General features: G+C 43.6%; 3 protein-coding genes across 21 annotated transcripts in view; 1 reads left to right on the forward strand and 2 right to left on the reverse strand.

Moving 5' to 3' along the window:
• The window catches only part of slc1a9 (solute carrier family 1 member 9), a 41,208-nt gene extending 36,671 nt beyond the window's left edge, over nucleotides 1-4,537 (reverse strand). For 7 of the 13 annotated variants that reach the window (XM_037087644.1, XM_037087643.1, XM_037087646.1 and 4 more), the window contains exons 1-2: nucleotides 4,489-4,537; nucleotides 160-3,946 (exon numbers count right to left, since the gene is read on the reverse strand). The gene's annotated coding sequence lies outside the window, so the exon portion shown is untranslated. The remainder of the gene's footprint in view (nucleotides 1-159; nucleotides 3,947-4,488) is intronic. The other 6 variants (XM_037087639.1, XM_037087637.1, XM_037087638.1 and 3 more) reach the window with 6 other exon arrangements.
• Nucleotides 4,538-6,860: 2,323 nt separating this feature from the next.
• Nucleotides 6,861-15,376, forward strand: LOC119013279. 5 transcript variants are annotated; one of them, XM_037087655.1, is made up of 3 exons: nucleotides 6,861-7,573; nucleotides 8,046-8,093; nucleotides 12,856-15,376. In XM_037087655.1, exon 3 carries the CDS (start codon nucleotides 12,875-12,877, stop codon nucleotides 14,342-14,344), a length of 1,470 nt encoding a protein of 489 aa, XP_036943550.1. In that variant the 5' UTR covers nucleotides 6,861-7,573; nucleotides 8,046-8,093; nucleotides 12,856-12,874; the 3' UTR covers nucleotides 14,345-15,376. The 5 variants fall into 5 exon arrangements, with proteins under 5 accessions (XP_036943550.1, XP_036943551.1, XP_036943552.1 ...); XM_037087656.1 differs by having other exon boundaries at nucleotides 8,046-8,053; XM_037087657.1 differs by lacking the exon at nucleotides 8,046-8,093 and having other exon boundaries at nucleotides 6,862-7,240.
• Nucleotides 15,377-15,993: 617 nt separating this feature from the next.
• Nucleotides 15,994-27,630, reverse strand: part of ppfia3 (PTPRF interacting protein alpha 3) — a 29,899-nt gene continuing 18,262 nt past the window's right edge. For 2 of the 3 annotated variants that reach the window (XM_037089662.1, XM_037089663.1), the window contains exons 22-31: nucleotides 27,403-27,603; nucleotides 26,176-26,241; nucleotides 25,672-25,698; nucleotides 25,325-25,500; nucleotides 24,878-24,975; nucleotides 22,861-23,036; nucleotides 21,731-21,799; nucleotides 21,477-21,639; nucleotides 18,974-19,035; nucleotides 15,994-18,650 (exon numbers count right to left, since the gene is read on the reverse strand). In XM_037089662.1, coding sequence (XP_036945557.1) covers nucleotides 18,983-19,035; nucleotides 21,477-21,639; nucleotides 21,731-21,799; nucleotides 22,861-23,036; nucleotides 24,878-24,975; nucleotides 25,325-25,500; nucleotides 25,672-25,698; nucleotides 26,176-26,241; nucleotides 27,403-27,603 — 1,029 coding nt within the window. In that variant the 3' untranslated portion in view covers nucleotides 15,994-18,650; nucleotides 18,974-18,982. Of the gene's footprint in view, nucleotides 18,651-18,973; nucleotides 19,036-21,476; nucleotides 21,640-21,730; nucleotides 21,800-22,860; nucleotides 23,037-24,877; nucleotides 24,976-25,324; nucleotides 25,501-25,671; nucleotides 25,994-26,175; nucleotides 26,242-27,402; nucleotides 27,604-27,630 lie in introns of those variants that run through there. The other variant, XM_037089664.1, reaches the window with a different exon arrangement.

The following is a 27,630-nucleotide window of genomic DNA, read 5'->3' on the forward strand; positions in this document are numbered from 1 at the left end:
ATTCATAATTACAGTAATTTAACATATAAGCAACGTCATGTAGTTACAAGCAGATAGAAAAGCATTTTAAGTGCTACACTTGTCGACAATTATAAATTCTCCTATGAAGACGCAGTTTGTATAATTGCGACTGTGTTTTACAATGTGGTTATCCATTACCTATGTACAGCAGCCTCAACTTATGGGCGCCCACGGGATGAGTTATAGCTGTTGACACAACACATTAACAAACATTTATACCTGCCTATAACTACATCATCTTGAATTATAAACCGTTTTAAAATGTTTACACGCTGCTTCTAACTCCAAACTGAAAGCAAAGTGTTACTATTTACTGAATTTGGTTTATATTTACACGTACATGCACACATGCAAGCAAACATACAACAATTTATACACATGCAGAGCCAAACACACTGTCACAAACACAGGCACACACACACACAATCTCACAGGAGTGACAGATGGAAAGGGGCACGACGGGAACAGGGGCTTGTACAACTGGGCCAGTGCCTCCATTGTGCAGTAGGTGCACTGTAAGTCTATCCTCTACTAATTGCCGGAGCAGTTCAAACACAAAGTCTGCCTCTGAAATCCAATCCTGCAGGGTGTTGTACAGTGAGTAAAGTTTACAATGTGTAACATTTTTCCTCTGGCAAGAAAAGGGACAAAACATGGCTTATGGACGAGGGGGGAGTGAGAGGGGATGTGGAGGCAGAGAGAGGACAGAGGGGTGGATAAGGGCAAAAAAACCCACAAAACAGCACGAGGTGTGGGTTGTGGTGAGCCAGAAGGAAGACGTAACCGTAAATAGATCATTCACTATTTAGGCTGCATGTCTAATCCAGGGGCATCCAGACTGCAACGAGTCTGCGGCGAGTGAATGAAAGTGTAGCCGCTGTAGGTGGACCGAGTCCTGTAATGAGACACTGAGGAGGGACAGATAAGGAGGCGAGGAGGAGTGATTGAGAGGTGATCTGGGGAGAGAGCGAGCGGGGCGCTGTAAGAGGAGAGGGATCGGCGGTGCAGACGATGTAAACAAGACGAGCAGAGCGTGTGCACGCGGCGACGGCTGTATGGCGGCGTCTGAAGCGGTTTCATAAACTGACAACCACACAGCTCCTGCGCCGACATCACACATTACACAAAATCTAAACAGACAGACTCAAGCGGGGCAGACTGCCAGGTAACACAACACAGCGCCAGTCTGCATTTTGCACCCATTCGAACCTGTTTCTCATTAAGCATTAAACAGAATTACTGAAATAAGTCCTCCGTTCCCCTAATGAGGGCTTTGCTGCTCTGATGCTCTCATATTCCCTCTCCCTCCCAATCCATTTCCCAAAGGTGAACATTCCATGCGCTAATTTCAGTTTCATGCAGGAAAGACTTGTAGGCGCATGTGTTGTTTGTTTGTCAGAGCGGACATGTTTGTGTGTGTGTGTGTGTGTGTGTGTGTGCATACTTTCCTCAGTATGCATGTATGTTGTTCGTGTCTTTACGTGTGGTCTGGCTCCAGACCCTGTCACTCATCCTCTTTGACCTTTAGTAAGCTGTGAAATTTAATTTCAAGCTTGGGTTGCCTTTTCTGTACAATCCTACACCTGTGCCAAATACGTCCGTGGGGAAGTTGGACGGCTGCCGAGGCACCGCCGACCGGGATGTCTTCAGACTGTGAGCCAGACAGAAAGACCGACAGGCGGTGACGCATTAATCAGAGTCTGAACCCCCTGTGACTGACCTCCCCTTTGACCCTTTACCTCTTTACCACCATGGATGGCGACTGGGGCATTTCCAGGAGGCTTTGGCTAATTGGCTCAGATTGCAGAGAGAGCAGCATTACGCCTGAAATTGGAAACATATGTAGTTATACCTCAGTGTGTACGTGTGTGTGTGGTGATGGTGGCGATGGTATCGCTGCTCCTGCTGGAGAGATGTTTGAATTTAGGGTAGTTCGGAGTTTAGTAGGTGAGCTGAATGACAGCAGAGACAATGAAAAGGACTGAAAATGTAAAACAAATCAGAAAGAAGAGATTGGAGGGATGATGAATAACTGACACCAGGTACCTTGGGGAGGTTGACGATCTGTAATTGAGGGCTGACTCAGTGACTCGTTTGTGGACAGACAGACTGCTAGCTTCGCCCTGACAGCTCAGCTCAGCTATTTGCAATAATTGGCCATAATAGCTACCTTCCAATTTCGCGCAGATATGAGTTTCAAACCAAGGAGGATGTCCAACTCGTAGGCTGATGTCTGACAGCGCTCTGTGTGGGAAGAATTTCATCAGAGGTGTCAAAGGTAGTAAGGGTGACATCTTGAAACTTCAAAATGCTCCAGTTTGTTTTGGGTTGTTTTAGCTGAAAAAAAGAGAATCGGTTGAAGATGTCAGGATTCAAAAAGGTGCATAATGAGCAGAGAAAAATGAGTGGAAAATGATTCCAGTGAAACTGATATGAGACACAGTGAGTGATGTTGCAAAGGCTTTGCAAGCTCCTCGTGTACATGGCAGGGCTGCTGAACAAGGGATCAGTTGTGTTTTTATGGGTCTTTAATAATGGTCTGAAAATCTGTTTGGGTCATGAAAATGTTGTTTGTCGAAAAACACAAATCCCCACAGGAAAAACTGAAAACCGTAGCAGAGAATTGTGTTTTGACCACAATATATTGTGAATTAACTTGAAGGGCTTCTGGGGACGTGGGGATTTGCAAAATCTGTTAATGTAACAGTACGAATGAGAACTTGTTTGGCGAGTGATAAATAAACCTCTATATCCTCCTCAGTGGTTGGTGAAATGGTTGTGCCTACATTTGTGTGTCTGAATGTATGCATATGTGTGTGTGCACGAGTGTGTGACGTAGTGAGAGGCAGCAATAGGGCAAAAGCCAAAGAAAATGACATTTCCACGTCCCTGCCTTCTCAATCATCATCTTTGTCTGACCGTCCACACTTAGCTAACAACTTTCTCTCTTCCTCTTTCCCTCACTCCGACTCTCACTGATGCACCCCGAGGCGAAAATATCTAAGTGCATGCAGGGCAAGTTCAGACAAAGAGGGAGATAGAGAGAATGGTGGGAGGGTTGCGAGGATTTCGGGTGACTGACACTAAATGCCAAGGGGGAGGAACGCCGCGGGACACCGGGCAATGTGAGAGATTGGTAAAGAAAATCTGGTGGACGATTTCCCAAAAACCTAATTGCAGTGCTGCTGCGTTGTGGTGAAGAAAGACAGTGAGAGAGGAGAAGGACAAGAATGTGTATGTGCGTGTGATCTTGTGTGTTTGCGCAATCAGTCAACGGGTGCAAGTACATCAACGCTCCCTTCCGTCTGTGGGTATTGACAGTGTTAAATGTCTCCGTCCCTGAGTGAAGGCTGCACTTTAGCCTGCCTCTCTATACAGAAGTGACCCGTTTTAGCGGCTTTGAGTTTGAAAAACCTCTTTTCATGATCCCCCTTCTCTTTCTGTGTCTCCTCTCCGGTCCCTATCTCTCCCATCCCCAAACTCTTTCATGAGCAGTCTCTCAGGGGCAGGGTTGTAACGTAACCCTCCCCTCTTTTGTCTCCATTCTTTTCCTTATCCTTTCATCTTTTTAAACATTCAGGGGGAAAGGGGTTTGGTGAGATGGAAACCACTACTTGGTAAAGGAAAGAAAGAGATAGAATGTGAGAGAGCAAGAGAGAGGAGGAGGCGGGGGGGAGGCAGAGTCTCCCCCACCTCTGCTCATCCGCCAATTTATGGCTCTCCTTTTCAACAAGGCCATTCAAGGTGGGGAGGCTCTGTGGACACGCTGTTCTCGCGGGTCAATAGCAAGTGAACCCCTCGTCTGGTCTGTGTGGGGACGACTTATCTGCTCCGAGGACCCGTTGAACTGTCTGTCGGCCTGCGTGTCCTCCATAGACCTCCATTGTGTCTCCTCCGGGCCTTCACCGACTTTCCCCCCAAAGACCTGTGAGTGGACAGAGCAGCCAGTCACCAGCTCCTGTTTCCATCCTTTCAACTTTACAGGAGTCCCGAACCGACTGCAGTCATCCGACCAAAATAAGTGCGTGTTTACGCGTCGTAACGCATTTAGTGGTGAACACTCATGAAGGTTTCCAATCAGAAATATCTGAGACAAGGTTTACTTACACGTAGTGTCGGACAACATTCCTTTAATCTTACGTTCGTCTAATCCATTAAACGAAAATCAAGGGACACATGTTCCAGACTTTAATTAAAGTAAGTCAATGCAAAAACCTGCTTAAAAAGTTGTGTTACGATATAAAGAAATCTATATAAAAAGAAAAATCTCTGGATATGGAGCGGCTCCAAACACAGATTACAAGTTTCTTTGCCCAAAGCGTCAATAAATACTTTCACTTTTTCAAGCAAGTGGTTTTCAGTTTACTTTATGGTAGACAATAAAAAAACATAACTGTTGCTGTCTAAGATTAGACCACACATGAGCCTAGGAGACTGATATTGAAGGGAAGACAAGTGTAAACCTACCTTGACGCCTGTTGGCTTGTGTTCTCGCATTCTGCGGTTTCAAGTTTGGCAGTACGGCCGTTGCCATCTTGGTTTTTTGAGTAAAAAGTGTTGATATCTAGACGATAGGGATGGAGCTGTGGAGGACATCCTTACTGAATCTCTCTGAGCACCTGAGGACATGCCGCAGTAGCAACTCATCAATCACAAGGCACACCCTTAAGCATACCATGCTTTATGGTCTCTGTCACTCAAAATTTTTCAAAATGAACATCATATTGTATTGAAAAAGACTTAGTAAACAGTGACCATAAACTCATTCCGAAAACGTTGACTGAAGTAATACATTTGGAACCTATTTTCCTAAGCTTACATCTGGACAAATTTTTTGCAACCAGTTTAAAGGCAACTCTGTGATGTCTTCACAGATTTCAGATTCAGAAGCTCGATCCATAATCTTTTGGAGCCAGAGTTGACTATATTTTGAGGTTTTTACATACATACATACATACATACATACGTACATACATACGTACATACATACAGACATACATACACATATATATATATATATATATATATATATATATATATATATATATATATATATATATATATATAATTATATATATTTATATATATATATATATATATTCTGGCTACTTCTCACAAAGTAGCCACAACTTAAAGCAGACCCTGCTATATTGTCTATTTTACTAGTGAATTGGCTTCACTTTTCAGACCAGACCGGAGGAAGCTCCGTCAATGTTTCATAGCCAGTGAGGTTACTGATATTGTTATTTCTGTTCCAATATTTCAATATCTGTTTACACTAGAGCTTGACCAATATATTGATTTAACGATATTATCAGCCAATATCAGACTGACATATCAGACATCAGAATCCTTTTTTACTGTCACTGCACAATGTACAACAACATTTCTTTTATTCATATATCAGCATCAGCATGTATGTGGTCTGTTGTGTTAACTTTATTTTAGAGATAATAATGCAGGCTATTGCTCTATTCCCACTGAAATTCACTGTTTCCGTGCACTGATTTAGATCATTAAGATTATTGTCAAATTGGAAATATCCTGCCTCCATTAAAAGTCTTTATCACAAATGTTTGATAATTATTTTTTTTTCCTCCCTAATATTGGTAGAGAGAATTCTTATCAACTGCATTTCATTGTACAATATTATTATATAATGACAAAAAAATGTGAACCTTGAAAAGCTTTATACACCACTTACAACAATTGTACCCCATACACCTTTGTTTTTTATAACAATAAAAGGAAATGAGAATAGTTACCAATAAAAATGATTAAGTGAAGACGTGAATGTCTTAATATAAGAGGATGTTCCGTTGTGCAGTATTGTTAATAACAGTAGGGTGGTGTGAAAGGGGGCCCCACGCTAACCATTGCACCAGGCCCCCAAATCAGTGAGTCCACCCCTGTAAAAAAATAAATAAATAAATAAAATATATATATATATATATATATATATATATATATATATATATATATCTATATATATATCTCTATATATATATATATATATATATATATATATATATATATATATATATATGTAAACCCTGCAAAGTGAATTTTAGCCTGTATACTCACTGCTGTTGATGTCAATATCTTTGCTTCTACTGCAAACACATCTTTTAAAAAGCCGTAAATCATTTAGATCATCTGTCGATTGTTAATATGAAAAGTACAATTACCACAGAATTACAGCCAATGAGGCCATCAAGATCCAAATGATTCTGTCAACTGCCCTTGGGCAAGACACCTGCCAAAGTGGCAAGCACATACCAGCCCCTCTGAAAAAAGAAAGAAAGAGAAACTGGCACAAGCGAACAGGAAGCAATCTGAAAGCAGACTCGGATTTGGCATTAAAACACAAGGTTACATCTTCCAGGTCTGATTGTGCCAGATGGGATACTGTTGCAGCCTGCACTTGCAGACCTTGACGAATTAGCTTGATCTTGTTTGTAATCATGCACTTGTGTTACCACCCCACAATGAACTCACGTTACGGGGACTTGTACCAGCACTCACCACATTGCCAGTAATTCGTCAAATTGTTTTGTGGATAAGTGTGGGGCGGGGACGAGGAAGAAAAAAATGGGGGGGTAGGTAAAGGTATAAACTATCTCAGTCACGCACATGTTAAGTATGTAACTCCTTCAACCCAAGCTAGCTAATGTGACTTTTAGGCTAATTTTGCGCACTGAAACCTGGATTACTGTTTGACATCATACGCATCTGTTTGAGAAACAACTCCTACAAACATCTGCTCTAGCAGATGTTACTCGTTGAATGTTGTAGGTCTTCTTTCAATATACTAACCTCATGAGGGGGGGAAAAAAACTTTGACTTCTCTCTGCACTTCCCAAGAGAAACCGGAGTCGCTAGCTCTGCCAAGCTAGCAGCGGGAATCAAGAAAGTCCACCGGAACTAGAGGTTGTATCCTCCGGAATAAAAGCACCGCAGCTGGTCGAACGTTCCACGGCAATGCATCTTTCGCCGAGGAGGTTTTACTTTGAAAGTCCCGATCAGAAGCGGCAAATCAAGCTAGCGCTAGCTTGACTGTTAGTCCCACTTTACGCGTTTCAGGCGGAGTTCAGATCTTAAAACATTTGGCCAAGTTGTTCACCTCTCCACTTCTTCGTTCACATATTTGAACTGAGATACCTTTCCCCCCTTGCCTTCCCTGGAGGAGTTACAACTCATGGAATATCTTAAAATTGCGGCAAGTGTCTATTTTTGATACTTTCCTGGGGTTTTATTACACAGTGGAAGCGCTCCCAGGGACAGGAGAGTTTTCTGCGTTCCAACTACTTTCCTTATTATTCTTTTTTTTTTTTTTTTTTTTACTCGTCGGGATTTTTTTTTTGCGGGGAGCCACATGCGATGTCACGGACAATTAAAAGGAGAAAGAAATGTTTGTGCTTAGTGCTGTGGTTACCGTACGAAGGTGTCTTTTGAGTTTATTTTTTTAAACCAGTTGAGCGACTGGCGACAGGACTCTATAATCAATGTGGTGTCAGCTGGAAGGACGCGGGGTCCGGATCTCACCTAAACGGTATGGCTGTGAATCACACATGCAGGCCTCCGAATGGCCACTCTAAGAAGTGTTTTACTGCCATTACAGTGTGTATTAATTAATACATGTTACACATTAATTAATTAATGTATGTATTTAATCAGTCAGATGGACTGCTGGTTACATCATGTGACCAACAACCCCTTAAGTTATTTAAATAGGTCAGTTTAGAACATTTTTTTGGATTCACACAATTCACAATTTTATTAATTCCCCATGTATTTGTCAATCAGCTCACCTATCTGCTTAGATTCATGCATGCACACACACAACTGTTTTTTTGTTTTGTTTTGTTTAGTGTATTTTTTGCATTTTTATTTCCCACTCATTAAACCCTGACCCTGCACAGGATCAAAGTGTTTTGAGCGAAGTGATCCTACTTCTCAATTTTATTTTCCTTGGCAGTTCCTGCAGGTTGTAAGCCCATTTCACATTTTGTTTTCATTGGCAGTCAGTCAGGTGAGGTGAGAACTACCCAGACACAATCCAAACTCTGCAGGTAGATCACACACACAGACACACACACACACACACACAAAAACACGAGCTGTGATATAAAACATACCTGCAGATGATGTCTCAGTCCGATAGTGTCAGACAAGATCAGGGATCAGGGGCCAACAAGAGCTTGGTGGGTTGCAAGAATCTGACTTTATTCAGGAGAGCGGCTTTTTACATCTGTCACGAAACCACTTTCAAAACACTGCATGATGTCAGGCGAGCCGTTAAAGATGTGTCATTCTATTTAATTGCGCTACAGCATAAACAGCAGCTCATCAGAGGTGTGTGAGGACGAGGGATCTGATGTCACCCCTCATATGCAGGCTGGATTCTGCAGGGCTGAGTGTGGTATGAAACAATCACAGACCTGGAATTAATGGGCTGTTTGCACAGTAAGAAAGCCATGCTCTGTAAATGAGCACATGGGAGGCCAATGCTTTTACTTCTCCCTCACACACAGAGAGGGAGAGAGAGAGAGGCAGAAAGGGAGGACAAACACTTACCTGCTGCATGTGTTTACCATGTCACAGCAGCTCCTGGTGTCGCCGTGTTTAGGGTCACATGCTCGCATGCATTTCAGACCGCTTAGTCAGCCCGCACTTGTCATAAAATCTGCTGAAAGGTGTGATGCGACGTGGAAACCGTCCCGCAATCAGACGCCCTCCAGACATCTTCCACCCCTGTTGCTTCTCTTGGCTACATGACATCAAAGAGGCAGGATTAAGGACAGGACGGGGCCTGGTCCAAACACTAACACAAATTGCATTATCTCTCTGTCAGATGGACGTGTCTGACACTAGCCACACATGAGGAGGGGGGATCACTATGTTAACAAGCTAATAGCACAGTAGCCACTGCCAGGTGTGGAGCTACTTTACGGCATCTGGTTCCTGGGGTGTGTTTCGCAGCGAGGGGCCCTCTGGACCGTAATTCCCCCTGATTCCTTCTTTTCTCTCATGCTGTCTCGCCCGGATTAAACCCCCGCGGTTCACACTGGCAGCACTAAAACAGAAGTCAGACCAATTTGCCAGGTGCCAGATTTCCTAAAGAAACACTTTCCAGTGATAGTTTTCCTTGCGGTCATGTGTTTAAGAGCAAAACCGCTGAAATAGCTACAGGTCAACAAGGTGGTTTAGATTCCTGAGTTTTATCCAGAATCACAGAGAGAACGTGTTTCATATCTGAAAGTATTCATTTGACAAATAAGTCAATCAACAGAAAAATAATCGGCAATTATTTCGATAACCGATTAATTGTAAATAACTTTTTAAAGCAAAAATGTCAAAGTCCTTCTCATTCAAGATTCTCAAATGTGAGTGTTTGTTGCTTGTTGTACGTTATAGTAAATGTAACATCTTTGGAACTGTGGGTCATGGTTGCGGGTATTTTTTCATAGTTTTCTGTCATTTTAGACCAAACAGTTAATATGTTGATTAAGAAAAGTATTGATTAGATAGTAGATTAAACAGCAAAAAGAAAATTAAAGTAATACAAATTAGTACAACTCCTTTTGATACAGAAATGTACAATAAGGTTAAATGGAAACAAGCACGATTAGGTGTGAGTTCAAGAATCACACCGGTTAAAAGGAATAAAATCAAATACTAAATAGCGTTTCAGCGGGAGGAAAAGTTTGCGTGTTAAAAGACTATTTGAAAGCAAAGTGAAATAGATCTGTTTCAAGCTGTCACTTAAAAATGTTCTCGGAGGTCGGCTTCCTGATATCCTCTGGGAATGTTACACTATTGCACCGTTTTGTAAGCAGAGTTAAAAATGTCCGGGTTTCTTATGACTTTCTGAACATCTAACAAATGCACACTGGAGGGTCTGTGCGAACATAAAGACGCGCACGTAGGCTGCTTCTTCATAATTAATGCTAAATATGGAGGCCTCGGAGTTAATGTCATAGTTTAGTCTGTTTAGTCTGCTTATTCATGCAGTTCTGCTCGGTGACGTGGTCGCTTTTCTGTCTGTTTGTTTAGGCCCTGTCCTGTGGTTTCGGGGTATTCCTCCTGTGCTCATTTGGAAGAATTTCAGGCTACGGGGATTAGGATTAGCATAAGTGTGTAGCGTTGAGTGGGGTTTATGATTTAGAGAGACTGGGATTTTTTAATATTTTTATTTCTGTGTGTGTTCTTCTTGGTGGTGGTGGTGGTGGGGATTCAGAGTGCTTGGGTCCGGTCCAGAGGGCGGAAGAACGTCGTGGTCCTCGTCTAGCCTTGCAGGGAGCGCAAATGATGCGTGTCATTGTGGCAAATGGAGCATGGTGATGAAGTGCTGCTGCTGCTGCTGCTGTTTTACAAAGAAACCACTTAGAGAGTCGGCCCTGCCTGCCTGCCTGCCTGCTTTCCTGCCTGCCTGCTTACTGTGTGGTGTCTGAGTGCTCCCAGAAAGCCCTTAGGAGGCATAAAGCTCTTCTGCAACAGAGGACACACTCACATAATACAAATCCTCCAGATTTTTTCCTGGATACTCTCCCTGCTCTGCCTCCTCGCCGAAGTTGACTGACTTAAAATTATCGCCTCCTCTGATAAGAGTCACCAGACCGTGTTCATCGTTGCTGTAAACACTTTGTTTTCATCATTTAATTGTGCGTTCAGCCTGATTTACCACTTATATTGCCTTGATTGGGTTTATTTTGGAAGGCCCAGACTGTCGATCAGAAGCTAGAGAAAACAGGAACTTACTTTGATCTTTTTTTTTTTTTTGTTTTGTTTTACCATGAGCACGTCATGTAGGCACTTTGAGCGCCTCAGGCGACAGCATGAGTGATGCGTCGACCAAACCTTGTTGCTCCTCGGCTGACGGCTGCATTGTGTCCAGGGTGCGGCCCTGCTGAGTACATGTCCTGTCACTGAAAGGGGTTTTGTCACTCATTCACATGTTCACACACACACACACACACTCGCTGATGGTTACAATGATGCATCCATTCAGCCACCCTCGCACACACCACAAGCCAACAGTCATGACATCAAGTCCTTCACACTTACTGTATTTTCTGCTGCCCAGTGTGTGTTGTTCTCCTTCAGGCAGCGAAGGAGCCTCGCCAGTAAAGCTGCATCTCTGACATTCTGATCATTCCACCTATTTTAACTCTTTCCAAGTGACCTCCCTGCCGCTCGTCAAACAAACAACCAAAGTGATGTTCACTTCCGCCGAGTAGGCTTCAGTGTACTGTATGAATGCCAGTCCCCCCCGTGCATGCCACATGGACGGGTGACTGGAATATTTTTCCAGTTAGTCACAGGTGAGAAACACAAATGACTCACTGGCTCGAGTCGGGCTTTTTGTTCTGCGCAGATGATGTCAGACATGACAAACCAATGTGGCTGAAAAGTGTCATCAGAAAGTGTTTACATTAGGCTTAGAGGAAGGGAGTGTTTTATTTGAGCTTTGTTCAGATTTGTGGGTTAACAGTTATCATAGCGACTTTTCAGTTTGTTACTGTTTCACACAGGTTCAGAGTAATTAAGAGAAAGTTATGTACATCATTACTCATACCAAGAGAAAGTTAATGTGTAACTTTTTTTCTGCATTTGAAAAACGTTGTTGAATTGTTAAATGCACATGTACTGTTATTTGAATTAGATACACCACGCCTGCGACTAACAGTTGCTTTCATTCACGATAAATCTGCTGATTATTTTCTTGATTAATAAATTGGTAAGTCATAACATCAGTCAAGCATAATATAATCAATAATGGTGATGTTTTCAAATGATGTAGTTTGTACAAAAAACACTACTAAATATTGAATTTTTTGTACTATAAAACAGATGCTGGAGTTGTCGCTGCTTAAAAATGTGCTTAATTGATTATCTGATTATCAAAATAGAAATTTTCCCTTTTGTGCAACTCTCGAATAAACTAACTAATACAATTTTACTTTTTTTTTTATAATAATCTGACCTGTGCTGTTGCTGCATTATAAGAGGCCAAAGACAGTTTACATGAACAATTCGGCTGTATTTGATTCCTATTTTTGCGGCACAAAATCAACTATTAATCCTTTTGTGATCACAAGCACAGAATGTAAATAAAGCAGGTTACGGCAGGCAGAACATTTACAATAGTTGTGATCACCGTATAAGTAAACTCTTTCAATCCGAGGCAACAGATGCATCGTATCATGTTCAGACATCACCGTTTCAAAAGAAAACAATTTCAACCGCAGACCAGGTGTGATCAAGGAGAATACCTGAGGGTTTACCTTAGCAATGCTGTGATACCGTCTTCTAATTTGTTTGTCTTGGGGAGTAGACCAGAGGTTAGCCATGTTTGTTGCCATGTTGGTTTGCAGATTTAATGATAGAAGAACCTGTAACAACAGAACAAAAAGCAAAAAAGGAAAAAAGAAAAATATATCCTGTCCTTTAAAAGCTGAAAGGGGCGGCTGTCACAGATACCTTTTAATCCACTTCCTTTGGCTGTAAAGTGTCTGACTTGCATACATACCAGGTTGTCAGTGTCTCCGTTTTAAGGTCAGACGGCAGAATCTACGGTGTTTGTAGCTAAGCTCCGTCTTCTTTCATGAAAAAGAAGAGGGCGACCTTGCAGTACTATTTTTCCACGAGTTCTGCCAAGATTTTAAAGCCATACCTCAGTGGTTAAAGCACCACAGTCATAAAGCTGCGGGCCACCAGTAAAACCTCTTATTTTACCTTTTTAATTGAGGTACTTAGGTTAACTGTAGAAGCCACAGTGTGCATTACATAAAATAACATTGTCCACATCTTTCTCCCTGTTTCAACCCTCAGCTGATACGTCTTGGGAGTGATGCACTGGCTTCCCCTGGTTGCCATGGTGATTGCCTCGGCCCTGCCCTTCCCTCACAACCCTGTGTCCAGGATTGCTGCCGCGACAACAGAGCCTGGCTTCGACAAGCGCAGAGAGCACCGTCATGTGCAGGCCGCTCGCCTTGCAGCTCCCCCTCTGGACTACAACTTCCATGGAAATGCCTCACAAACCGACTACAACATGGCTGCTGATCTCAGCCAACGGACTGACACACAAAACCTCCAGGACAGTAAGGATTATGTGCAATCCTCCGTAGATGAAGAGACTCGCACGTTCAAAGTGGCAAGTCCAGAGACCCACCAATCGATAAGCGACTCAGGCAGCGATGACAAACGCAGCGTCAGTTTGGATGTTCCCAAAGGAGGAGGAACGCTCAGGACCGAGGATATTTCCAAGGATAATTCTTTACCAAAGGACTACAAAGCTGACAGCAGCAGCAGGCGAGAATACTCCAGTGTTGTGGACTTTTCCAAGAAGGACATTCTTGAGGACTCTAAAGAAAAACTGTTGCAGGTCTCTACAGTAGAAACCAATAAAGCTGTCAACCCTGCTGCTAATCTAAAGGTTCAAAGAGGACCAGAACCAACTCTTCCCTCGGACAAGCTGAGAAATGCACCTACAACTAGGACAGGAGCTCAGTGGACACCTGGGGCTGAGAGAGTTCTGGCTGAGGAGAACTTGAACCTGGAGGCAGGTCTGGGTCTAGGGACTGGGCTGGACAGTATCTTCGAAGGAGACGAGATGTTTCTAGACGCACACCCCCGAGTCCTGTTCTCCCCCTCCCCATCGCCTCCAGAGCAACCCCCTCTCCTGCTCATGTTGGAGACTGGCCTGCTGGAGGAGGACAGGGACAGAGAGGAGCAGGAGGACATGGACGGACACATCGAGGGTCATGGGGATCGGGCGATCGACAGGAGCACGACTCTGAGCTGGGCAGACTCGTCCAGAGTTACCAAGGAGGCCGTCCGTGCTGTTAAAAGGGATAAACGCTCACATTTGATTGACAGGCGGAGAGGGGAAAAGTCGGTGTGCGAGTCGGAGAGCGTTTGGGTTACTGACAAAACGTCCGCCATCGACTTGCGCGGTCAGAAGGTCACCATCTTGCAGGAAATCCAGACCCAGACAGGACCACTCAAACAGTACTTCTATGAGACTCGCTGCCGCCAGGCCGAGCAGCAGAGCAACACTAGCAGTTCGAGGGCTGCCGGCGCAGCGCCGAGATCTGTGGGGACGGGCGTAGCCGGGGCCGGCTGCTTGGGCGTGGATAAAAAACAGTGGGTTAGCGAGTGCAAAGCCAAGCAGTCGTACGTGCGAGCGCTCACCAAAGACGCGGACAACCGAATCGGATGGAGGTGGATCCGAATCGACTCATCCTGCGTCTGTGTGCTGCTGTCCAGAGCGAATCAGGCGTTTGGGAGGGAGGTCTTGTCGAGGAAGGGGAGAGGCTGAGACAGAGAGAGGAGGGGGGGAGACAGAGAGAGATGGCAAGAAGTAGAAAGTGACACAGAGCAGAGCAGCTGTGACATCCGTCTGTGTGCACTTTCTCTTGCTGTTGGTGTTTCCTTTGGATATTTCTGCCTTAATCCAGTTTTTTTTTTTTTCAGACATCTCTCTCTCGTTTCCATCCCTCCCTCCACCACGACTTCAACTGACTTTTGAAAAAAACAAGAAGACCTCATTACTAGATCTTAGGGAAAATTTGTCATATATAGAGATTTTACTTTTAAAGTACTGTTTTTGTATGAATTATCTTTCATAATCTAAGTTATTTTTGATTAGTATGTAAGCATGTGTATGTCTTTGATATTAATATATTCCTTTATATATATATGTGTACGATATGACACCAGTATACCTTTATGTATGAAGCTATGTATATCTGTGTGTATTTATAGAAGAAGTCTTCATGGAGTGGTAGGTCTCTCCAGTGTCTGATGATAATTCCAGCCTCTGGTCCGCTCGGGTTGTGAGAGGAAGGAGCGCCACCTACTGAGGCTCCATTTTACGACTCTACACTGTTCCCATATGGATTACCAGGAATACTGTAACAGTGCTTTGACGGGGGGGGGGGGGGGGGAATGTATTGGAGACAGAATCTACAGCACGGGCACACTTAAGCAAAGGTTTCACTCAGGCTGATGATTCGACAGTTTTGTGGCAGGATGCATCTCCGTCCGTGGATCTTTATTAAATGTGGCTCGCGAATGTAAAACCATGTGGTTTGTCTATTATATGACACGCAGACAAGCACATTTCACCATCTGCTGGTTTGTTCAGTTTGCCTGCCAAAAGCGGTAATAAAGGATCTTTGTACTCTGCAAATTATTGTTACACAACTCAACTGATGTAAATGTGCCGAACTGAATTCTCAAAGCACTCTGGGATTCATCTGGAAAAAGAATCGTAAATGCAAGTAGAAAGGCTGCAGCTTATGATTATTGTTGATTCATCTGTCGATTGTTTTCTCGATCAATCGATTAGTTGTTTGGTCTATAAAATGGTGTCACGAGTTCCCCAAAGCCCAAGATTTCGCATTCAAAGGCCTTGTTTTGTCTGCAACCCAAAGATATTTAGTTAACTGTCACAGATCAGTAAAGAAGAGCAGACTTTTGACCTTCTTTTAATTATAAAAACAGTTGGCGATTCATTTAATAGTTAACTAATTGGTTAATCATTGCAGCTCTTAGAGGAAGTAAATATCTGGCATTTTACTGCATTAATTTGCTGTTAAGAAGCCGTTTCCTCAAACTCTTGCTTAAAAAAAAACGCAGTATTCAGATCTGTTATGTAAAAGCAGCATTAGAACAATTTAAAAATACTCACATGCATTTATATGTCCTGCACAGTTTGTGTTTGAAATGTTAATCTGCAATACAATTAGTGGCTAGAGATGTTCAAAAAGCTAAATATTTGCCTAAAAAATGTGACGGAGCAAAGTATAAAGAGGCCTAAATTAGACATATTCAATTTAGTTACATTAAAAGTATTTGAAAACTGTAAAATATCTGAGTACAAGTACTTAGTTAGATCCATTGCACCCACCTGCAGGAAGGAAAAGAACGAAACCAATCAATCAGGAAAAGAAAAAATGGAGAAAGTTTGCGATGATCAGCGGATCCACCTGGATCGCTTTATTATTTTTTTTTCCTATTACATCACCATTTTCATCATCATCATCATCATCATCATCACCATCATCGTCATTATTGTTTATTTTTCCGGATGATATTTTTCAATTTGTATTACTATCACTTTAATCATGGAAATCTGTTAAATCATTGCACAATTTGTTCTCAAAATGTACACATACAGTAGCGTATTTGAATGACCATTTTTCTCAATGTTTCATATTTACTTTTAAAACTAGTTCAAATGAAGCCAAGAAGGAACGGAACATGTACATACATTTATCCAATACATACCTAAAGAAAATAAATAGATATCGTAAAAAATAAAAAATACAACTGAAAAAAATACACACATTTTACAAATTGATCCCCAGGCTCCCACCCCCTGTAGGTTTATCATACAGATATATATTTTTTTTTAAAGACACCTCATATCATCTTCACCACCAAAAAAATGTTTTTAGGTCATTGTCGTTTGTTTGACATGCATCGTAAACACAGAGGCTAAAGGTTTTGTTTCCTGGGCTTCCTCGGGCTCGCCCTCTCTTCCTGCCTCTCTCTGATCTCACCCCCCAGAGAGCTCTTGGTTTCTGTTATGGCTTGTGTGTGCAGTAAAATGACCGGCTTCTGTCCACCCTTTTTTTTTTTTTGTAGCTGTTGTTTTTTCTTTCCTCCCTGTGAGTCGCTGTTTTGTCTTCATGCCGCCTCTCCCATCATCAGGATTACCCAAGACCCTGAGCTGATGATTAAGTCATAAACTGCATTGTGGAGGGCTAAGTGAGGATGTCAAGCCGTCCTAAACATGTTTGAACACGATGGCACCGCTTTCTATAAAGACATTCTTTACAAAGGGTTTGTCATTCGTGGCATTGTCATTTTAATTATGTTCCAATTCGTAGAAAAGCAGGCAACAACTTTGGTTGTTGCCTTCTCAGCTAGCTCTTTAATTCATATCAAATAATCAAATTTATTAACAACCTTATACTTAGCGACCAAATCAGCAGCTATAAATGTTAATCAGATGTTGACAAGCGGGCAAAAATCAGAATTTCTCTGATTCAAGCACTTTTTTGGAATCGCTGCTCTTTTATGACAGCAAACTGAATATTTTTGGGTTGTGGATGAAACAAGACATTCTGCGGACGTCATCTTGAGTTTGGAAACATGGAACGACATTATTCGCAATGTTCAGACGTTTAACAGACCGCAGTAGTATCGATTTGTCGATTGGAAATGATCGTTTATTGCAGCCCTAAGACGATATTTCCAGAAGGTAATGTCTCTATTTGCATCCTCCCAAAGATTCAGAGAACTACATTTTGTGTCGTTTAAACAGTTTTTCTCACAACTTGGCAACCCCAAACTCAAGTAGCTGTTTTGCTGACCTATACAGCGGTTAACAAATGCTTTAATTAGCTTTCTCTTAATTTTCTCCACCCTCATTTGGAAGATTTCCCCGATGACATCGCTACGCTATCATGAGTGTAACGCTCCTTTGGCACCACAGAAGACGCCTCCTGAGGAGTGTTCTTCTGCGGGGCGCTCCTTTAACCTCCATGACGCCAAAAGTTACAACTCCTTGTGCGGCATGCCTTATCGGACAGCGGCACCGACACTAGCTGCATGGATTTCCTGCCATGGACATCATGAACCCGGTGAGCACAGTGCCCCTGTGGCCTCGCTCCACCCTCTCCCATCCACCTCTGTGCCTTTGATCTCTATAATGGGGTCCCATCAAAAGAAATTACTCTGCCTATCAGCTTTCAAGGTGCCAACAGACAAAGCGCAAGGAGGGTCCCTCTGATGTGGTCGGAGCTGTACAGTGGTCTGAATTCGGACGTGTTTTACTACGCCACTCCGACCAATTGGGGACACTTAGACACCCCTGGCGGGCCCAATAGACGCCAACAATGGAGCCACAATGGCTGACACCGGACACCAGCCGACTCGTGAGCAGAAAGGAGAACGCCGGTGTTGTTTAAGAGTTACAACCAGCCATTTCCCCCCTAGTCATTGCGAACATCCCTCCAGTCACTCCTCTTGTTTTTAAAACTTTACGGTGAGGTTAACCCCTGCCCCGCTTCTCCTGAAAGACACCTGTTGCTGGGCAGGAGTTATAAGGCGACACGTTTAGCTGTTTTCAGACTGTAAGAGAATAAAGAAATGGCAGCAAGTGGTTTCTGAAGGTAGGAAAATGAGCCCTGATATTGCCAACTCCGCTGACTCCTGGCGAGGAATGAAAAGAGGGGAAACCTGCACGACCGGCACTAACCTAACCCACACCTGGCGTTGTCCTTTATTAACCCCACAGCACAGTCACGCCGGGAGAAAGAGCAAAGACAGAGTGACAGGAGGAGAGAGACAGAGAGAGAGAGAGAGAGAGAGAGAGAAAGAGAGAGAGAGAGAAAACAGCTGATCCCATTCAACCTTTCAAGTCGGAAAATACATTCATACATTCTTCATGTCATTTTCCCCTTCATTCCTTTGCTTCTGTTATTGCAGAATGGTCAGACCGATAGATTTCTTCTTCTTCTTCTTTTTTTTTTAAGTTAAATGGTTATATTCATTGCTTCTTTCTCCGTGGATGAGCGAGAGGGTCCTCTAAGTCCCCCGATCCAGTCAGCGCCCTGAGGAGAGAAAACAGCATTATTAACACGCCATTGCCTCCGTGGCCTTAATTCAACTCCGCCTAAATCCCCCCGCCAACCAAAACCCACCATTTTAAGACCTCAGGGGAACTACTTAAAAATCCAAGGCTCAGACCCAATCCACGACAACAAACAGATACATAAAAAAAAAAACGGCGAGGTTCAAACGAATGTGCTCGGCACATGTGCAAGCCATCTCGGAAGCTTTCGGGGTAAACGGCACTGGCTCGCCACACAGATAAAAAACCCACATGGATGAATCGCTGCTAGACAGTTTAATTAACGAGTCGGACGGTTCTCACCTCAGCCCCTCAACAGGAGTACGTCCTCACTGAGGCAGATTCACCCCGGGCACCAGAGCTGGCTGCGTAGGAGACAGACACAGACGGGGTCATTATCACAACTGCAATGACTTGAAACAGCACTGACCTTCCACAGGCATTCCTATTAAGAGGTGGAATGAGGGATAATGAGTCTTCCTCTGTACTTTGAAGCGTCTGGTCCTCGTTATTGCCAGTTCCTCTGCAGAAGGAAATAGAAAATTCTGCCGCCAAGCTAATGGCAGAGTAGCATGACAACAACCAACTGCTCTGTGTGCGTGTGACTCTGTTTTTTTTTTTTGTTTTTTTTCCCCTCGTTCGTGGCAGCTTATATAAGGTGCACTTTACATTACCCTGGCTGGAAAAACAAAATGCTGCCGTTCAAGGCTCATTTCCGATAGATCGAGATGTAAATGCATGGCTCATTTATCGTCGGGTGATTGGGGTGTGCTATGAAAGCTGGTTCGACATGGTCAGGTTGTTATTTGTGGGATCCCATAAAAAAAGGGGGGGGGGGGTATTATTAGAAAGTTATTAAAAAAAAACAACACTGTTGCTGCATATAAGGCAGGAAACCATCCGGAAATCCTGAAAAATGCATGCACAACTGTACGTAAAAATGTTATTTTACCAATCAGTGCTTTCTGACTGCTTATGGTTTACTTCCAACGTTGCAACTGCAAATTGTCGAGCTTAGACTTGATGCAGCATATTTAAACGTTACAACCAAGAATTGTGTTTAGGCCTGACAATGTCCTGCTATGGTGGGCGGAAACAATATTACAATATATATTTTCAGGCTGCATCAATATTTTGAAATTCCCTCAAAGCACTTTAATAAAACAACAATGACTTTTTGATAAATAATGATCAGTAATATGGATATAATGACTAACTGGGTGAAGACAGCACCTATGCCTTATCATGATATAATAATGAAAAATCTAAGATGGTGTATGGTCTCGTATCTAAGTAATGATCTAATAAAATATATTGCCCAGCCCTATGAGGAAAGTGAAATGTTGGAAAGTGTCTAAATCAAAGTTAAATGAGTTTGTTTCACTGAGTATTATCTGTGACAATTACTAATAGACTAATCCGTTTTCTAATCTTTGCTCTATTAACGGCAATACAAACAGTGTAAAAGGCAATATTACTTATGTTAAAGGTGTCTGTAGCTGCTGTGCCTTCATCATTCTTTTGGTGTGTGGAGGACATGCTGTGCAAGACTCAAAGTGTTAAAATTACCTGAAGCAAACGGGGGAAAAAATAGATTTTCTGCATCACCAACTGAATGCACGTTGGCTCCCATGGCAAACCCTCCACCGCCACCACCGCCACCACCGCCACCACCACCACAATGATGCAGACAGTTTCTGCCGCTGTAATAGAGCACTGCAGGGACGACATATTTCTGTAGGCTAACCCATAAGTTAGCATCACCCTGGTTCCCTCCAGAAAAAGCCCACGGGATTTTTCCATTGGATTTATAGTTTATCATAGAATGTCAACTCTGTAGAAAACACAAGTTTATGATACTCACACGTTTTTCTCAGCAAGATAATCTTCACAGATGTACAGATGATATTTGAAGGGTAAGTGCCAAGAAGCAATTACTTCAGCATTACAATAACTAAGCGCCTTACTACACTTCAGTATACGCACTTAACAATAAACTGATCAATCTATAAACTGTAAAGTTAGAGTTTGAAAAGTTTGCAACTAAAGTCCACCTGTCAAGGCGGACTAGTGAGCAGACGAGAGGCTGTGTTCTTCGTGATGGCGTTCAATGTCCCTGACAACTTATGTAGTTTAGCCGCTTGTTAGCAGCCAGCCTTTTTTGGACATGTAGATGCTTTAGTATTCACACGTGGGACATATTTTTAATTTTGTAGTACAAAATGTAATTACAGACCTTATTTCAGGGCACCCATTAAAAAAAACCCACTGATTTCGAGGACGAGGGGATCGTAAGTCCAAAAAAGTGATTTCTGGGTTTTTCGGACTCTATCACCCAGCTTTGTTTAGCAGATCACAAAAATTTGGCTCTGAAAGCTTGCATCTGTAATGTAGTCCCTGAGCTGAGAATTGATATTGTGAAGGGAACATCATCAGGGAAATGATTAGAAAGGGAAGGGCTAGAACTAAAAACTCTAAAGACCAGGTAAGGTGCAACATATAAGTTACCATGGCGATGAAGCCACGTTGAAGGAGAGCCGCCTTTGTGACACTGAAAACCCTGGCTTCAGGCTCAACATACCTCGCTAACCCATTCATCTCGCTTGGTGGTGCAGAATAGTTGCACCTGATCAGAGCTAGCGGGCCTTTTGCCCCGATTCCTGTCGTGCTCTTCATGTGAGTAACGCCGTATAGAGTGACAGGTTTTCACACATCGTCTAAATTGAGAAGCGCCTCGAGGGCTCACATGAGCTGAACAAACGCGAACATGAGAGCGAGGGTGTCAGAGGTCACGGGTCAGACTCACCATCACTCTGAACCTTTCTCAGGGTAACGGAGGGCGTGGAGATGGCTGAGGCACGGAAGTTAGCAGGCAGGGTCTCGGCGGAGTCGGAGGTCACGCCCCGGAGGTCCTTCTCCCTAAACATCTTCCTCCAGGAGGGCGAGCGGGTGAACGTCTTCGTTCCATCCTGCCAGACCAAAAAAGATGGTTGCTCAGACAATCCATCGCTTACTCAAACATGTATTTTATTTCTTCTTCAAACCGATTAGCGCGCTGACCTCATCGGGTCGTCTCTCGGTTCCCATGGAGATGAGGGAGTTGTACTCTTGCTCCAGGAGCTGTCTGGCCTGCAGGACAGAGGTGATGTAGAGCTTTGAGATTGGTCTGGACACAGTTTCAGGACAGGTTTGCTATGCAGGCCTTTATTAGCTCATGTTTGAATATCATGTCTGTTTTAAATAAGTGCGATTGTAACTCTTCAGGATCAGATGAGACTAACATGTATCTGAAGACTTTTATTAAAGACAGCTGAACAATTACTGTAAGTGACGGGGAGAGAAATGAAACCCAGGAAAATTATTTTGTTTATAGACATATATCATGCTTGTTCCTAATTGAGGCTCAGAGGATCAAAGGAAATTTGACGTATGTGTTGGTTTAGGACAAAAACTACGACTGTAAATCATCGTTGCCGCCCTTGCGTGAGAAAAAAGGCTTGTAATGTTGCTCGCTGATGCAAACAAAAGCTGCGATCATGACTTTAAATTGCACAAAAACAAGAAATGCAATTAAAGTCTTTCAAAACTGAAAGGAATAAATAACAGGGGGTGTAAAGCCCTTGATCTGCGAGGGCAAATGACAATTGCATGATAGTGATTAGCAGAGAATTTTGTTTGTAACTAACACTTTAAATGGCAAATGGCAAACTGAAGCCAGTACGTACACAGAGCGCGTCTCCTGATGCCATTACTACTGTAAACTTATGTCAAAATATGGTTATTAAAATTCGAAACAACGTAGTAAACACGGTAAAATCGAAAAGTGGGCGCGCCCTAGTTTTTCCCTGGTAATGCAGAATACTGAAGAACCAATCTGTGTTAAATCAGCAGGAGGAAAGCTAACTGTGTATGTGCGCTGTGGTGTGTTTGGCTACTGGAGCTAACGGCTAACGGAGCTAAAAGAGCCATACAAGTTCATAGCAAGGAAGTGAGGAAGAGCTTAAATGCTCTTTTTTTTTTAAACACATTTCACTTTGGGATGGTAAAATTTTAATCAAAAATAATAATCAAAAATGTTTGGGGGACATTTATATTCCAAATATTTGTACATAAAAACTACTGCTCTGTATCTGCTGTACACTGACGTGAGACGTGGTTTCGTCAGTGACCTTCGACGACCTGTCCTTTACCTGTGTGTTCTGATTGGGGATCTGCAGCAGCAGGGCCAGGTCGGTGTAGTCAAAGGTGTCGTCTAAAGCCAGCAGAGCCCCATGGACGCCACTCTCGCGGAGGTTGTCGGCATACTCCTTCAGACCGAGAGTCTGTATCCAGCACATCACGCGCTCATTGGACCACACCATCACATCTGGGAGGGGGGAGGAAGGAGACGGTGAGGGGAGGGAGAGAAAAGGGGGAGGCATCCATCTGCAAAAAAGCAAGCTGCCTGCTCGCAGCGTTTATAAGCCAGATCAGGTTTCTTCGTATTCTGGTCCCTCATGGCTGGAGGAAACCCGGAGGTCTGTTCCGGTTTATTTAGGGTCGACTGACTGGGGTTAAATATACTCAGGAGTATTGATGAGTGATCAGTAGAAAAAAGAAAAATGCGTTCTCTTACATGAACTCAACAGGTCAAGCTCAACACCAGACAAAAAACAAAAACAACAAAAAAAAACCTGGTAGATCGCTTGGGAATTTTTTCTATAATGAAATCAGCCAAGACGAACCGACTTTAAATGTACAACATGTGTATCCCGAGGCGCAGCGTTGGGAGAGCGAGAGATTTAGGTATGTTTAATGAGTGAGCGCGTTGACATTTATGTAATCGTTATCCTGCCAAATCGCGCTAGAAAGCTGTGGCTCATAATCTCTTCTGAGTATGTGGGGGAAAGCAGTAACAAAGGGGGTGGTCCAAACCTCTTCCAGCAATGTGGGAGATAGCGGAAATCAAAGGAGACATTTGTTTTGTTGGCCAGTATTAAGTTTGTGAGGTGTTTGTTTGTATCTCAGCAAGAGTTTAACTTTATTCTTAATGCCAATTTTATGGTTTTACGGCAATTTTAACGGTTAACTGACTTTGCTGAGTTTCAGTTTCCTTTATGTCGACTTTTAAGAGATCTTGTTTAAATCTGAAAGGTAAAAACCAAATGCAACAGCCGCTACTGATAATGTAATAAAATAAGAATTTGTTTTTAGACAAGGAGTGAGAATGATGATTTAGATCTTAGGAAGGAATCTCTGTCGGCCTTGTTTTTCCCCGCTTCACACTTGGCATCCGCGGCAGTGCAGTGTCGGATTTAGTGCATTTTTCACACACGACATGTTTGACAGTAATGAATTTAGACTGAACAGCGAACGCGGCTCTGTGCAGCGGCAGGGGTGTGACTTCAGCACTCTGGCTTCGTGACTCTGCGGACCGAAGCTGGGCTCACATGCGGTGCTGCTGCTCTTGTGATCTCATGGGTAAGCAGATGTAAACAAAATGGAGATACGCTGTGCAGTAAGTGAAAAAAAAACAAACTGAAAGCAGAATGTTAACGTGGCTGGATGAGAGGGGAGACGCGGTCAACCCAGGTTGACTAGAGGTGAGATTTTAAGTTTCTGTTGACAGTAGCATGCTAGCTAAGGTTAGCCTCAAGGTCTAGGGACCTCTCTGATGGTTGCTGTTGTCCTGATGTAATCGTTCACAGTTTTATATGTGAACATTTCTGACACGTTTTGATATTACTGGGGCAGCCCGGACGACTCTGTGAGCAGCTGAGAAAGCTTCTGACATTACCAGATAATGTGTGCCGCACCACATTTTTGGAATGAGCACTGCACTGGACTTGTAAATTGAAGGATCAATTGGCTGCATCTAAAGCAGAAGATCTGATTGTTTGATGTAACAATTTATGCAGATGATGTTATCAGTTATCGGAGCTTCACTGCAAAACACTGTTGTAGCTATTTCCTGAACAAATAAAGTAGATGGCTATTTGGTTAAAAACCTAAAAAAAAAAAAGAGTATGAGCTGATGATTGATCAATTACAGTAATTGTCATGTAAATAATTACCCTGTATTAAGATGCAAGGGATTCTATAGTGATCACAAAGGTATGCTTTGAACAGGACAATAGCACAGCTTTGGAGGAATTAGTTGGGTGGACAGGGTCATCCCACCTCTGTGGCATGAATGGTGAGATAATGGCAGAGGGAAGGAGAGCTCACCTTTGTTCTGGTGGACGCTCTCCTCTCTCCTCCTCTCCAGCTCCTTGCGATCGTAATTCAGCCGCTTCAGGCACATGATGCCGTAATGCAAACTGACCCTGGGAGAGGTCAAAGAAACCAGAGGGTGAGCGGCTGCAGCGGGTTAACTGAGGGCGTGTTTCCACTCTCACCTGTACTCAGAGAGCATTAACACAATCCGGCACCTTTGACCCCCTCTTTACAGAGGAGCCCGGAGACACACACCTGAGCAGCGAGAGTGTCACAACAAGAGGAGCACTCCCTGCGTGTCTTTTAACACCTTCATATTTGCCATGCCACACAGGCGCACACAGACACGGCGTCAACAGAGAAGAATGAGAGCGAAAACAGGAGAAGTGACAAGAGAGCATGAGTTATATACACGGCCGTTAAAGAGGCGAGAGCAGGCACGCCGGAGCCGAGCCCTACCTGTGAAAGCTGTCCACCATTTTGAGCTGTCCTCTCAGCTCCTTCTTGGTCAGGTGGTCCAACATGCGGGCATCCACCAGGGACTCCATGAAGTAGCTGCGATACTGCGGCAGGCCCAGACTGGGCAGCCAGTCGTTGCCCACCCACTCATGATTCATATCGCCGTAAGCCAGTATCTGGAGGGGGACAACCACAGATGATCAACGCTGATTCACGCTCCACTTGATGTCTGATGGTAGTGCAAGTCAGCAGCTCATGAGTCACTGCGGCTTATTCTCACTCGAGATGAAAAATTACCGACAAATACACATCGTGTTGTGTCAAAAAATGGTGCAGTTGATCCTCACCTGATCCCAGCTGAACTCTTTCAGCTCCTGGAACGCCGAGAGGAGAGAAGAGGCAGACAGAGAGAGAGAGACAGAGAGAGAGAGAGAGATGTGGAGGTGGCGAGGGAAAGATGGAGCGGGGGTCGAGAGCAGGATGGACGGATGGAGAGATGATGGAGGAGAAGCAGAGGAGGAAGGAGCAGCGACAGCAGCAGCAGCAGCAGCAGCAGGAAAAGAGGACAAAAAGGGAGGAATAGTGTGTTAGTGAACGGGTAATTAGTTGGAAGCAGTTCACACTGAAACAGCAACCAGAGGGAGAGAAGAAGATGCTCAACACTATGGCCTGGGCCCACAAAGAAGGAGATTCGAAAAAAGAGAGAGAGGAGGAGGAGGAGGAGGAGGAAGGGGAGAGACTCATCAACATGATTCAGACCAGACGAGACGCTCAAAATAATTCAAAACTGAGCAAAATAATCATGAAAAAAAACATAAAAGAGACAGAGACAGGGCAGCAGGGGCACTAACCGGAGGCTTGGTGGCAGCATTCAGAGACTCCATCTCTGCGTGGGTCATCCACACGTTACTGGTCGACTGAAGGGAAAAGAGAAAAAACATCAGATTATAGAAAAAAAGGCCCTGCATATTACCCAAAGTCCTGACTCACACGCTGCACATTTTTGGCAGCGCTGAAGAAAGAGCAGCCTCACAAGATGTCAGCTAACAACAACAGCAGACTGCTTTTCTGGCTGCCATGGTGATCACAATGTAAAAAGAGGTTCAGCCGGTTTATGAACTGATAGGATAGACGTGTTAAATCTGCTGAGCAGAACCGCGCAACCGACCATTTTCATTGTTACGATTCCAGCTGTAAATAGATGGGACGCCACGCAAGGAAGCGGGGAAATCCCAGCCAAACCAAATTCAAAAATTGACAGTCACAAGATTTGGTTATTCGTGACTTTGTCTTCCTCGGAACAAGGGAAGTCGAAAATAAAAAGCAGCGGCACACGTGTATGTGCGTGCAGTAGTTTTACTACACTTTTCACCATCTGGTTCATCTTTGCGGTTGTGTGAGAGGGCACAATCTGGTGCCAAGTTTCATTTCCAGGCAAAATAGGTGGAACTTTATCTCCGCATGTGCCGTTTATCAATCACATTTCTATTACTTCTGACATTTATCACACGAAGGACACGTTTCATGTTCTTTTGTGTTTGACATTTTCCTACATCTGTTTTGTTTCCCTTCACCCCTGCAGCCTCGCACATTTCCCACAGTTTTGCTTTCCACACATTCCACAAAAAAATCTGCTTTTTATTGCACATTTACCCTTTTAAATATCATATACTCGCGATTATACTTTATTTCTGTTTGTGTATCATATTACCGGTGCCTGCCGCAAATTTCCCCCGCGGGGATCATTAACATTTTGACTAATCTCCAAAGCACAAACACCTGGTTCAACATTTACCTCACACCGCTAATATGAATGCAGCGTTTGTGTATTATCAGCAAAAAAGTCTGAGAATAAGTTATTAAAAAGGTATCAACAGCCTGATGAACGCATACATTGACATATGAATGCATTTAAGGTCTTAGTGTCCTCCAATTAAAGGCGTCTATACCTTTAATCCTATAGGGAGGCTGTCTAGACGGGGATTTTTTAATGACACGAGAACATATTTGCGGTCATAATCTGTCTTTGTTTCTTTTCACAATCGCGGCCGAATGTGTGTGCGGTCACGGGGTCTCACAGAGCGAGTGCTGGCCGGGGCGGAGGGGCTGGTGAGGGACACCATCTCCTGGATGGCCAGCCGCAGTTTGAGGCGGTGAAGCGGGTTACTGATGCCGATCTCCCGCTGGATCTCCGTGTCCGACAGGTTGGCCATGATGGCGCCGCTCTTCACGTTGGCGCGACAGGCTGCGACGTACCAGGCCGGCATTCCCACCCACAGCTGGAAGGAGAGGCAAACAACAGATGA

This window comes from Acanthopagrus latus, chromosome 23 (assembly GCF_904848185.1).
Source record: "Acanthopagrus latus isolate v.2019 chromosome 23, fAcaLat1.1, whole genome shotgun sequence".
In the NCBI taxonomy this organism is placed as follows: domain Eukaryota; kingdom Metazoa; phylum Chordata; class Actinopteri; order Spariformes; family Sparidae; genus Acanthopagrus; species Acanthopagrus latus.

Excerpts from the sequence above, each read along its gene's own strand:
- LOC119013279 (XM_037087655.1), top strand. The coding sequence starts at position 12,875 with ATGCACTGGCTTCCCCTGGTTGCCATGGTGATTGCCTCGGCCCTGCCC.